The sequence below is a fragment of the Schistocerca serialis genome, chromosome 8, assembly GCF_023864345.2.
Source record: "Schistocerca serialis cubense isolate TAMUIC-IGC-003099 chromosome 8, iqSchSeri2.2, whole genome shotgun sequence".
NCBI lineage: Eukaryota > Metazoa > Arthropoda > Insecta > Orthoptera > Acrididae > Schistocerca > Schistocerca serialis.
In genome coordinates this window covers 278678770-278693459 of record NC_064645.1, presented here as the reverse complement: position 1 = coordinate 278693459, position 14690 = coordinate 278678770, and the positions used below count along the sequence as shown (strand labels likewise).

At 40.5% G+C, this 14690-nt stretch overlaps 1 protein-coding gene across 1 annotated transcript in view; it reads right to left on the bottom strand.

Annotated features, from left to right (window-relative positions):
- Window positions 1–13479, bottom strand: part of LOC126416971 (photoreceptor outer segment membrane glycoprotein 2-like) — a 51076-nt gene extending 37597 nt beyond the window's left edge. Inside the window, exons 1-2 of the mRNA XM_050084853.1 lie at window positions 13289–13479; window positions 817–1063 (exon numbers count right to left, since the gene is read on the bottom strand). Of these exons, the coding sequence (XP_049940810.1) occupies window positions 817–1063; window positions 13289–13479 (438 nt within the window). The remainder of the gene's footprint in view (window positions 1–816; window positions 1064–13288) is intronic.
- Window positions 13480–14690: the final 1211 nt, after the last annotated feature.

Below are 14690 nucleotides of genomic sequence, written 5' to 3'. Positions count from 1 at the left end.
TCAATATACAGATTGAATAACATCAGGGAGAGGCTACAACCCTGTCTCGCTCTCTTCCCAACCACTGCTTCCCTTTCATGTCCCTCGACTCTTATAACTGCCATCTGGTTTCTGTACAAATTGTAAATAGCCTTTCGCTCCCTGTATTTTACCCCTGTCAGCTTCAGAATTTGAAAGAGAGTATTCCAGTCAACATTGTCAAAAGCTTTCTCTAAGTCTACAAATGCTAGAAACATTACCTATACTACATGATAAATAGAAAATATGGAGTCAAGGAACAGAGCAAGAAAAAGGAAGGAAGATTAGTGTTTATCGTTAAAGATGTAGCAAAAGCATCAAAAAATCCGAATGACCAGACAAGAAACTGAGACCCAGTCCTCCTGAAAATGAAGTCCAGGGCTTTGGTGTTAAGATTAAGCAGAGTGAATATATGCATATAATGATGAAAAAATATGCCAACATTAAATATCAAACAATGGAAACTCCAGGTAGAAATTTTAACAGTGTAGGAAAAGATAGATTGCTACTTACTGTAAAGAAGAAACATTAAGTTGCAGACAGGCACACATAAAAGACACTTACACAAAGCTTTTGGCCACAGCCTTCATCAGCAAAAGAGAAAGATTAAATGTAGTGCCCAAAAACAAACTTACCTTCGTCTGTACCTCACTTAATGCAACTCAAATCTAATCAGCAAAGTGTGTCAAGAATGAAAATATTTTATGTAGATTCCTACATTGCTAGACTAGTTACCAATGAATTTCCGCATACATTTAAATGTTATAAAATAAAATGTGTGAAGTGCTGACCTCTGACCTGGAGGGCAATACAGCAGCCATTGACAATTGGTATGGCAGTAAGTAATTCAACCATTGGCTGCAAAATAAGATCAAGACAGCCTTTGTCAAATACTGTGTCAATTGCTGTCTGGGGAGTATCACGCCACACAGAAAGTGACCGCTGCTGCTGCAAGGGATCATGGAGACATGGTGTGGGAGAAAACGGATTGCAGCATGACGATGGTAGCACAGGTGGTAGAGCACGACCATCCACTCTCATGTATCTGTAAATCAGAATTGATGGTTACATGTTGGCTTTTTTATAGTATTGTTATAATTACAGTGAGACTCACTTCTGATATTACCTTCTCTTTTCATACTGGTATCACAAAGTCTACTACTAAAAGAACTTTATGGACATATCTGAAATTTGATTGGTAAGCAAGAGTATCCATACCATATTAACCGATTAAAACTCTCTCGGGTAGGGCCTCAGTAATATTACTTAATACAGAGATACTATTCAAAATAAAAGCAAAGAAGAATATTTATAATGCTTGCAACCAAACAAGAGGGTCTACATGTTTAAATGGCAATGGCTGGAACAGCACTGATAAAAATAAATAAATGAAAAAGAATAAAATAACTATTTGGTAAGATAAAGTAAATCTTCTGCAAACCTTACCTCAGTAACATTATTTAATGCAGAGGTCCCCCTTAAGCTTCAAATTCAGTCAAAATGCCCATCCAACAAACCTCATGCAACCCAAAAGCCAAAAGTGTTAGGACTTTGTCCTCAGAGGTCCCATTTCCTAATCACTTATTTGTACTATTAAAGGATTCAGCTTCAATGTTCCAACTAAATTTAATCCAAGTACACCAGTCATGTGTTTACTTTCTTTTGTTTATATTCTAAATTGAAAATGCACTTTACTGCATAACTATAGAAACTTTATGATACTCAAGTTTATGCTACATATACCACCTGTCACACAAAACAATACTTTAAAGGTGATCCAGAGACATTCGCAATATAGTTTCAAAGGTATGTCCAAAATAGCCCCAGGTATAATTTCATTTGCATCACTGACTATTCATTTCTTTGAAGCTGATGAATACATCATGACAACACATAAGAGGTGCACTATTGTGGTGGTTGCCAGATACTAATGGGATATTTGATTGAACATAATATAGGAAGAAGCTCTCATGAAAATCTCAGGACCCTACAAAGATATCTTACTGCAACCATGGAGTTTCTTACTCAATGTATCTTCTTCCAGCTATACATAAAACTTAAGAATCTTGATCACTTTATTATAATTCTTCATTCCAAAATATCTGCTGAAAATATTCTTATTTTGTTGACCAACTTCTGCAAGTGATGCTATTAAACTTCATTCATTAAGCATAAGCACACATTTAACAACTAAAAACAAATAAACATTGACACACAGAAAGTAGTAATGTACAGTCATAATTCACTTTCAAATGGTGCAAGTTGTTCTTCACAGTGGAAAATGGAAAACAATTTTTGGGAGAGGCATAATAGCTTGCTATTCATGTTATTGAATTCACTGATGAAAATGAGTGGCAATGCTGACAGAGAAGATACCGCAAAAGTCACTGCTTCTGTAGAAAAGAAATGAACATCAAGGCTACTATTCTATCCAATTTGTTTTTAAAAGGCATCATAAAAAAAAGTAAACACAAGAAAATTCTAGTGTACTGTTTTAAAAGGGGACTATTAAATAATATTTTTTTAAATATAAAATTATGAAGCAGCAAGTGGTTTATTTAGATGAGATGTTATTTACCTTCACTCATGACACGCGATTTCAGAAATCACATGTCCATATAGTTCACAGGCCCACTTATAGAGAATACCTGGTTTCAACCTCCTGGTACACTCTGGTGAGCCACCAAAGAAACAATATTGTGTAAGCGATTGCAAACAAGTGCTCGGCCTATTCTATATCCTGCACTACTGTTGTCAGTCTATGTGTTCAGTGCTATGCACAACTTGTACTTTATTGTGTCTTAAGTGTTTGTCTATAAAGTACTATGTTCCATAAATTGCATTTGTTCTTGTTACAGCAAACCTGGCGACAAGTGAGGGTTATGTTTTCTCCATGTGTTAGTGTTAGTGTCAGTGCTAAGTCACACGATGAACTTCTTGATGGAAGATACACTCCAGTGTCTCATTGCCCAGCAGCAAGCTTTTGCAGAACAATGACAGGCTCTTGCCACCACCCTAAATCAAGTGGCATCTGTGTGTTCATGGCAGGTTACCCTCCCATCAGTGCATCTATGCCCTTTCTGGCACACAATGCATTGTCTGAAGATTAGGATTCCCATGAGACACAATTGTGCCGATACTTCCATGTTTTTCATGTGGATTATGCCAAATTGTGTAGGGCTTTTTTCCTTACCGGTTTTTGCCATGCATTTATCAGTTGTTGTGCCTACTTGTAACTCTGTAAGAACCAGCCAACCTCTCATTTGATGAAATGTGCAAGCTTTTCTCAACCTATTACTATGACAGAACACATGTCACAGTGGTGTGTGTAGCATTTTACCATTGTCAGAAATGCCCAAACCAATCTTACAAATCCTGAGCTGTAGAATTACACAGGTTGAGCCGTCATTCTAAATTTGTCACTAGTACCCATCACAAATCCTGTGCTGATCACATGGTGTATGATGTTATTATTCATCTGGCCCCAGATAGGAAAATCTGCAAGAAACACTTCAGTGTGAGAATCTGACATTTACGGCTTATTGACGTGCTCCATATAGCACAGTCCATAGGAGTGTTATGGGCTGCAGATGATCTGATTGGTGCCTGGTGGGAAACATTGCAAGTTGCTCAGCCAACCTATTTAGGCACATTGCAAGTGTTCAGGATGATGGGGAAGCCATTGCAACAGTTGTCCACAACTCAGCATTGCATGGGGCAGCATAAGTCATGGCAACAGAAGCGACTGACTGCCTCACAGCAGTGGCCACCTGATTCCCTTCCATCTTGCCCCTACTGCTCTAAGTGTTGGTAGATTTGCAAGAAGTGTCAAAAGAATGGCCACATTGCATCGGTGTGTAACTCCTCGCCAAATGTAGTGGACACAGTACTATCAATGGATATAAACTGTATCTCTACAATGACTGTTTCTCCAAACAAATTGTTTGACTTGGGCTCCCTCCCCTCACACAGGTTTCACGGAAGTTGGTTAGCTGCTATAAACAACAGATTCCAAACCTAGGTCAGTTCTACAATCCTGTCTCTTACAAGTCTGTTGCTTGTCCTCTCACCCTTCTTGTTGTGGATCATTTCCATATTGGAGACCTGTTCGGGTTAGATGTGTTTAACACTTTTGGTTTCTCCATTGTTGTAAGGTAAATTTAATGTCAGATCAAGTTCCATATCAACAATTGGAGTCTCTCTGCTTTGAGTTTTCATCTCTATTTTCCCCTGGGTTCGGTTGTGCTACTGGTTTTCAGGCCCACATTATCATGAAAGAGTCTGCCCACACTTGGTTTTTTTTGGGCACTACAGGTGCATGTTGCATTGCATGACTCTGTCAAGGCCAAATTAGACCATTTAGCATTGCTTGATGTCATTCAGCCTATTTACTTCAGTAAGCTTCACCTTTGTGATGACTTCAGTGTCACTGTTAGCGCACAGTCTGTGACAGATACATACCTGTTGCCCTGCCCTGACGAGGTGCTCACAAAATTGTCAGGAGGCCACTACTTTATGAAGCATCAGAAACATATTTCCAGCTTCCCATGGGAGAGGCCATTAGGCACCTTCTCATTGTCAATACACCTTTCAGCCTGCACCACTATCAACATTTGCCTTTTGGAATCACTATTGTGCCCACAATTTCTCAGAATTTTTTTAAACATCTGACAGCCTTTGTCCTGTCTGCACTAGTTACCTTGTTGATATCATTGTTTTGAATTCTTTCACCAAAGACTACCTTAGCAATTTTCAATCATTGTTTTCTGTTTCGCAGTCTGCGGATCTCAAGTGCAATCTTGCCAAATCTCAGTTCTTGCAGCCATCAATTGAGTACCTAGGTTTTGAGGTTTCTTACATGAAGATCAGGTCATTACATCACCATGTTGACATAACTGCAGCTTTGCCATGGCCAACCTCTATTGAGGAACTGTAGGTGCTTCTAGGTATAGTTGCATACTACCATAAGCTTTTGCCAGATGCATCCACTGTTGCTCACACCCTGCATGTGCCTTTTCTCTGATCCTCCTCTAGTGACCGAGCATTAGTTTTGCTTAAATCTAAGCTTCCATCTGCTCCATGTCTGACCACTTTCCATCTGGATCAGCATTTTGTTTTGGCTACTAATGCCTCTCAACAGGGTCTTGGCACAGTGATGGCCCACAAATATGCGGACAGTCTGAACAACTCACTGCTTGCACTTCTAAGACTTTAACTCCCAATCATCAGCAATATTCTCAGATTAAAAGGAGACACTGGTGATTACATTCACCCTCAGGAAATTTTACGTCTTCCTATATGGTTCTAAGTTCCATTTAATCACAGAGCATAAGCTGTTGGTTGCTCTTTGTAAACCTTTGGCTTCGGTGAGAGACAAGGCAGTGCGTTCATTTGCACTGGCAGGTTCTCTTCCTCTCCCGTTATCATTATCAGATGCCATACCAGCCGATGGCGCAACACACCAATGCCAATGCCCTATCTCGTCTTCTGATTGGGCAGGACCTGGCATTCAATCAGGATGAGTTGCCTTGTTTCTATTTAGGTGTTGAGAAGCAGAATGCGGTTGATGGTTTTCCCATCACTGATACCACGACAGCATAGGCCATTGCTGTGGATCCTGTACTTAGTTGGGCGCTCTCTTTAATGCAGCACGATTGGCTGGAAAAACCACCAGGCTACACCTAGGATCCCTTGCATAATTACTTGTCTCTCCAGCACCACATTTCTGTGTTTGATGGGGTTCTTCTGTTAGCTGTGGAGGACACTGCTCCTTAGGTTGTGATTCCTGCTGCCTTACGCCATAATGTACTGGGCTTGTTCATTTTGGTCACTGGGGAACCTCTCACATCAAAGTTTTGGCCTACAGGCATATGTAATTGCCGCTTGCAGTCATTGTGTTCAGCGACAGACCTATCTGTGGGTGTCTGTTTCCCGCTGTCCGATGCTGCAGTGCCCATGGGAACTCTATATGTTGATTTTGCTGGGCCCTTTCTAAATCAGTATTGACTTATTGCAGAGGATGCCTGTTCCAAGTTTCCCTACATGGCACATTGTTTTTCCATCTCCATGGCACCTGTTATTTCAGTCCTGTCTAGGAATTTCTCAATTGATGGACTTCCATATACTGTGGTTACTGATAATGGCCCCCAGTTGTATGCATCTTTTTCTCAGGCTAGTGGTGTTCGTCATCTCACAGCTCTCCTGTTTCATTCTCAATCTAATGGTGAGGCCAAAAGCATGGTTCAGATATTTATAACTAAGATGCAGAAGTATGTGTCCACTAGGTCTCCTGAAGCTGCTTAAGACCATTTTTCTGAGTTCATATAGTTTCATTCTGGTGGGTGACAAGAGCCATCAGAGCTGCTACACAGACACCAAAAATGAACTCTCCATCTCCTGCATCCAATGCCACATCCAACAGCACTACCAGCCCTGCGACTGTTCCAGCTGGGTGCGTCTGTCTGGGCTCATGGTTTCTGTTGCATGCTGAACTGGGCTCCTGACATCTTCAAGCATTGCTGGGGCCAGTGCCTGTGCATCTGACGGGCAGATGACTCGACACTGCAACCAGTTGCAGCCACACAGGGCAATGTCTGTTCCGGAGGGCCATCACCTTCCTCTCCCTCCCCCCACCACCACCACCACCACCACTGCCAATGCCTGTTCTTGTATTACTTTTGAACACATTATGGGAAAGGCAGTGATCAATGTCTTACAAATATTTGCTATTAAAACAGTCTTGATCACGATTTATTTATCAAGGTGAGCGGTTTCAACCACTACTGTGGGTATCTTCAGACCATTGAGTAGGAACCTCCTTCTGTTGGAGAATCACTACTCAATCAGTAGTTCCTGAAGTGTGGGTAAGTGGACCCATTTCCAACAACTTTTCTGATATAATAAAAAGGACAGATCACAGAGCTGATGGCATCGTTGTACAAGGAGCATTCAATAAGTAACGTAACACTTTTTTTCCTGAAAGCAGGTTGGTTTTATTCAGGATTCCAAAACATCATATTATCCCTCACACTTTTGGCTACAAACTCTATTTTTTAACATAATCTCCATCCAACGTGATGGCCTTATTGCCACCTTACTAGGAGAGGCTAAATGTCTACACATGATATCACTCAACATCTTGCCTGTAATGATATTCAACAAAAAGTTGTCACAATCAGTCTCATAACAAACAAGCAATTCTGCACACATGGCCATTCTCTGCTCTTTATGGTCTTCTTAGGTAGTGGGGAACCCAGTGGGAACATACCTTTGAGTACCCCAAGTGGCTGAAGAGTATATCATCACTACCAACACAGACATCCAATTGAGCAGTGAGGTGTCTGAGTGGGATCTATCAACCATCTTGAAAGGGCATGTCTGCATGTTCCAACATTGCAGGAGTCACACCCATGTGTGGCCATCTGACACATGGGTGATCAGACAGGTTTCTGTGACCTTGTTGCGATGAAGACAAATGCCTTGCCCTAAGAATCACCATCCTTTTGTTCACTGCCAAGTCTCATTAGACATTCTGCAAGTGCCTATGAATATAAGCGATGCTCTGGTTTTCTGTAAAAAGAAACTCAATGACAACTGTCCGCTTGGAATGCACCTCCTTTGCAGACGGCATTTCAAGGCTGCATATAGTGTCCTCACCTATCAGAACTTCATAAAACTGTAGCAGCTGAGAAGATACAGACTGAAACCAGCAAGAAACTGGTCTATGTCCCACAACAAATTCTGCATTTTTTCCAACTGAAATTGGCCAAGAAAAAAAGTGTTACATACCTATTGATTACACCTTGCACAACTGCCAGCTGGCCCTTTGAAGAGCCCTTTGTGGCAACTGGTCCATTGGGCAGTCACAACGAAGAGGCAGAACCACTGAATAGTGATCACTGCTTCAAAGATCATCATGTAGTGACCATTTAGTGAGGTATGAGATTGAGAGAAGAGGTCATAACATTGATAGCCAAAAAGGTGCCAATAGCACTAAAGTGGGTAAGGATACTGTCACTGAGAAGATGTAGATCAGCAGATCAAAATTGGAAAGAAGCTGATCTATGTGAAGATGACATGGTCCTCGCCCACAGGGAATGATGCACATAGGAGGAAAGTGGTGGGGGAAAGGGGGTAGGGAGGGGAATTATTGGTCTAAGGAGGCCATCTTAATGTAGGTAACTGTCCTGCCCAACAGTAAACAGACTTGCAAATGGTAATCACTAGGGTCATTCACATTCACACCGCTGTTGCTTTAAATGTGGTGCAGAGAGGAACCCACTAATTGATAACATCTGTGTGAATCATCATACAGATCACTCCAGATGCACTCTCAGGGCCAGTATGATTATGATGGGCCAGTATGGTTCTGACAGAGTGCACAGTAACCTTGAAGAGTAGGAGAATCATCACCAGTAAAATGCGTTTCTCGGAAAGCAACACAGATCACAGATACGAAGACATCAGTTGTAGTTCTGACAAGTGATAGTAATATTCTTTGAAATTCCATTGAATTTTTGTATTAAAGATATCCTAGTTAGATGTGAAAGGACCATGAAGATATGTCAAGCTGCAGGATCGCTGTCACTCTTGGGGGTGAAACAACGTCGATGACCATAAATTCTGAGTCTGATGACATAGGGGATGTGGTGCCTCCAAGATCACTGGATTAGCCTTCTCCCTAGATTTTTTTCTTTTCTCCTTAACTATTCTGAAGAGTCACGACTCTTGCAAGGGCTTATCCACTGTAAGGGAAGGAAACGAAGAGGAGTGGACATTTGTGGGACCTGCAATCTGTGGTTGCTGTAGCCCCTGACCGGTGTTGGGTTATTGATCTGTAGATTTTCGGAAAGGTGGCTCCCTAAAATGTGCCCTGGAGTTGCGTAATGCACCTTCAGCCATGTGTGAGGAGGTCCCCAAGGACTGTGCTGCAGGAATCACAATTGGACCAGGTCTATCTCCCCCACAGGCTAACTTACTTGTACATCTACTTGAGGTTGACATCAAGTGAATGAAGGGGGTAAGTACTCAAGCTACTAATGCCAATGATGTAGCCATAATAGTGGCACAGTTCAATACCATTGGGGCAAGATGCAAAAGCTCACACTTCTTCTGGCTTTAAAATATGAGAGGTGACCAGAGGTCATAAGTTCCTGCATTTTATGTTCCTTAATTAAGATAGCACACTTTGGGAACTGGAAAAGGTGATCGTCTCTGCAACTGACGAAGAATGGTGGTTGCTCACAAGGTGATTTTTTTTTTTATAAAGTAGCAGACCAGTCTTCATAAACTGCATTATTCATATAACAGGAAGACATATAAATGTGAGGATGAATGTTTTGGTGCCAACTTTATTGTCTGGTGCCCTTCAACATACTTGACATACAAAGTGGATCTTCCATCTCTCTGAGATTTGGAATAACCATCATCATCTGTAGCATTAAGTCCAATGATAAATAAAATCCTGTACCATGTTAAGGCTCTTCACATGTTAAGGCTCATGACAGTGACAGATATGTCATCAAATTTCTTGGCAGGCAGTGATGCTTGGGTGTGAGTAGGATTTACTGTTTTCATTCATTTTACTGAGGAAAAAATTTCTCAACATACATTTTTGGTATCATCTTAGTAGATAGATGGGACACTTTATCAATTCATGTGCAAACCAGGGAGTAGTTTCTGCAGTTTGAATGATTTTGCTTTCCTGAAATGGAGCAAGCAAGAAGGCAGAGTTCTTGGGGTCTAAGCAATCTGTGCTGAATAATTCATATTTGTCTGGAGAGACTACCACAGCCTCAAAGCTATCAAATAATAACTAGGATCTTTCACTGTGCAAGATATCTCCCATGATACTGCTTTCTCTGGTTAAGTGTCGTCCCCTCGGCTGCCATTTAGCTAGAGCAATGGCTACCTGGAATGATGGTCATTGCCCAGAGTCCTGATGCCTCCCAAATGGTCCGGTAGTTACTCCTCAGATCGTGTGGTAAGGTAACAGGTAAGGAAGGGGGGGGGGGGGCTATCACCAGACAGGTATTTGACAACTGGCTAATGTGATTGATACAGGGTGACCTTCCCTGCATAGGCTACACTTCTGTTAAAAATTTTGAAAAGTTGAGATCAAACCCAGATGTGGGAATGAAACATGAGTTGACTAAAATGGGTGTTGTAAAATAACAAGAAAGTCTGGTTGTCAACAATGAATCTGTCCTACAGATCATGCCTGAAGTACAGGAAAGGAAGAAGTACTGCAGTAGATTGAGGCTATGCTCACCATGTACATACTCACAAAAGAATTGTGAGCCCTCTTGGGGGAGGGAGAGCGGGAGGGGGGAGGGAAGGAAAAGTATTATAGATGACTGAGATATTATCTCATTTCTCACAAAAAATTTCTTGGTGTCATAATCAATAAATTAAAGCAGCAAGTCCATGGGAGGAAATCAGTGTTTAGCTTTTCACTCACCAAACTTTATGTTGCTAGTTATTGATGGGAAAAACTTCTATTTAAGCAGATGCACAAACAGGTGCAGACAGAAAGTCACAACAATGTTAGCTTCGGAAATCAGTGATTCATTGTCTGGAAAAAATATGACTGGAAGAAATACAGGGTGTCCGGGCTAGAGGTATACGCAAACAAATCCTTATGATGAAAGTACTCAACATTTTATGTTGTTAGATAAATGCACAGTTAATAGAGACACTCTCCAAAATGTGATCTCCACTATTTCATGATCAGTGCTGAATTGAATGGTGCATGTGCCCTATTGACGGGCCACACTTACGTCAACATGTTTGCATCAGGGCAGTTTCGCAGGTGCCCCCCAATGTCATTTTCCAGCAGGATACTTGCTGACACCCACCCACGATCATGGGGTTGTTACCACAGTTCTCCATGAGATGTTTCTTGAGTGTTGTGTTGGTAGAGTGGCTGGCCTCCTGGCCTCCCACTGCCTGACTCACTTGGTCTTGCAATCTGACTCCATGGGATTTCAGTGCATAGGGATTTATCAAGGTATCATTTACAGAACAAAGGTTTGAGATCTAGTACATTTGAGACAACAAGCAGAAGCCACAACACCTGTAATGCTTATGAACAAGTGGCAAGGAGTGGAGTACCATTTCGATCGAGCTACAGTGTCCACACTGAACTATATCAACATGCAAAAAAAGTTAGAGCTCCTGTGTTCAGTGTTGGACAAATAAAATTATAAACCTTAATAGGCATTGAAACATTAACAAATATTTTTGTATACCACTACCCTGGACACCTTGTATGTAAAATCACCGATTAATTAGAAATATCTTCTTGAACCATTACCCCTCTTTTGGAAGATAAAGGAATTTAATTTAAAATCTTATTTAAAAACTAAAGAGGCTAGTGAGTATATTTTTCTAAAACCATATACCTTTGTGAATCAATATACAGGGTGGTCCACTGATAGTGACCGGGCCAAATATCTCACGAAATAAGCATCAAACAAAAAAACTATAAAGAACGAAACTCGTCTAGCTTGAAGGGGGAAACCAGGTGGCAATACGGTTGGCCCACTAGATGGCATTGCCATAGGTCAAACGGATATCAACTGTGTTTTTTAAAATAGGAATCCCCATTTTTATCACATATTCGTTTAGTACTTAAAGAGATATGAATGTTTTAGTTGGACCACTTTTTTCACTTTGTGATAGATGGTGCTGTAATAGTCACAAACGTACACATACGTGGTATCATGTAACATTCTGCCAGTGCGGGGATGACAATTGCTTCATGATACATTACCCCTGCTAAAATGGACCGTTTACCAACTGTGGAAAAGGCCAATATCGTGTTGATGTATGGCTATTGTGATCAAAATGCCCAACGGGCATGTGCTATGTATGCTGCTTGGTATCTTGGATGACATCATCCAAGTGTCCAGACCATTCGCCGGATAGTTACATTATTTAAGGAAACAGGAAGTGTTCAGCCACATGTGAAATGTCAACCACGACCTACAACAAATGATGCCCAAGTAGGTGTTTTAGCTGCTGATTCGGCTACTCTGCACATCAGTAGCAGACAAATTGCGTCAGAATTGGGAATCTAAAAAATGTCGGTGTTGAGAATACTACATCAACATCGACTGCACCCATACCATATTTCTATGCACCAGGAATTGCATGGTGATGACTTTGAATATTGTATACAGTTCTGCCACTGGGCACTAGAGAAATTACGGGACGATGACAGATTTTTTGCATGCATTCTATTTAGCGACAAAGTGTCATTCACCAACAGTGGTAACGTAAACCAGCGTAACATGCACTATTGAGTAACGGAAAATCCACGATGACTGTGACAAGTGGAACATCAGCGACCTTGTCGAGTTAATGTATGGTGCAGCATTATGGGAGAAAAGATAATTGACCCTCATTTTATCGATGGCAATCTAAATGGTGCAATGTATGCTGATTTCCTATGTAATGTTCTACTGATGTTACTACAAGATGTTTCACTGCATGACAGAATGGCGATGTACCTCCAACATGATGGATGTCCGGCACATAGCTCACGTGTGGTTGATTGTGATCCACTGACAATGCCTGGTAACATGCGTCAGTGCATTGTCAATGCATGTGCGAACATTACGGAGGGCGAATTACTCGCTGTTGAGAGGAATGTCGTTACACGTATTGCCAAATGCATTGAGGTTGACGGACATCATTCTGAGCATTTATTCCATTAATGTGGTATTTACAGGTAATCACACTGTAACAGCATGTGTTCTCAGAAATGATAAGTTCACCAAGGTACATGTATCACATTGGACAACCAAAATAAAATGTTCAATCGTACCTAAGTTACGTGTTTTAATTTAAAAAACCTACCTGTTACCCACTGTTCATCTAAAATTGTGAGCCATATGTTTGTGACTATTACAGCACCATCTATCACAAAACGAAAAAAGTGTTCCAACTAAAACATTCATATTTATGTACTACACGAATATGTAATAAAAAATGGGGGTTCCTATTTTAAAAAACGCAGTTGATATCCATTTGACCTGTGGCAGCACCATCTAGTGGGCCAACCATAATGCCATCTGGTTTCCCCCATCAAGTTAGACAAGTTTCATCCTTTGTAGTTTTTTCATTTGACTCTTATTTCGTGGGGTATTTGGCCTGGTCACGATCAATGGACCACCCTGGATACATGTTTCCCTCTATTAGTGTTTGTGAAGTATTTATCTATATGTAATAATAATTATGCTTTTAGATTATTTAACATCTTTCTCACCTTAGAACAGTATGCGAGTTTTCACGCAGAAAATCAACATGTATCCATGGTGTGTGGAGCCAATCTGCATATTTGTTAGCGCCACAGCAACACAATCCTTGCTGCAAACTATCCAATACTTGCTTCCACTCAAGATCACTCAAATAATTCATCATACCATTGTGAAGTGAGCTGGGCAACTGATTTCGCATTTCTGAAGAGCAAGCTGGGGCTGCCACAGAGATGATAATCTGTAAGACTGCCAGCAGTGCAGACGTACATGACCAAAGGATCATGTCACGACCACAATGCTGACTGTATAAACATGTTGTTATTAGCATAGAAACACTATCTTCTGAAAGTAATATAAGGTTCCAATGTATTACAACTGGTGATATTGATTCATAAAAAAAATTTAAAAAGGGAGAGAGGATAAGAGGAGGAGGAGAAGTAAAAAACAAGAAACACAAAACTTCATAGTAAGTTTTGGTCTTCAGATTCTTGATCTTATTCTTGTTTTATGAATAACATTATCTGTATCTTTATATTTATTCATTCATTGCAGCATTTTTTTTTACAATGTACAATATGGTCTTACCATCAATTTCAGTCCAAAGTTTTCAAATGAAATCATCCACTGTTTCCACAGACTTGCTAATCAATTGTATAGCTAGTGGTTGCTTTTATTTCTTCCATTACTTGAATTCCACTCAATACTTACGCAATGACATTAATAAAAGATAATATTTTAGTCTTCTTCGTTGGCTGCATATCAACATGTAGAGAGCAGCTCATGGCTTTTCTATCTTGAAAACGTTGTAAGATACGGTTAGTGGGGAAGCATTGACCTATAGCATGTGCCACATCAAAAGGCTATTCTGCAGGCACACAGACACACACACATGGACATCAATGAATAAAATCACATTGTCACTTAAGTGTGGCCATGATGCAGTCTGGAGGCAAGCATTTATCGTTGTCCAGCATCGTTTGTGGCAAGGCATCTTGATGAAGACTACATCTCCATTAGCCGCTTGGGATTAGTAGACAGGGATGCGTAGAATGTGACTGTGTGATGCACACTGTAATTGTAGAATATGTTTGCTGCAATCCAATCTCAGGAAGATTCTGGACAAAGGCTCAGTATTACTAACTCTGCAGTTTAAACAAGGACACACGAAGGATTTATATAAAAATTAGAAAAATAAATGGCAACAAAATCAAATTTCGAATTTCTAAATAATAAAATATAAACCAGCTCTCTAACATTATATTAAAGAATTTCAAACCCCTACTTTATTATATACTGTCCATTGCCATAACACTGGTATGATACTACAGATAAATTTAAAATTATTTTGTCTATGTTTAGTTCAAAGCGAAAGTCAAGAATGAATTGGAACTTGTAGTGCAGGTGCTTTTA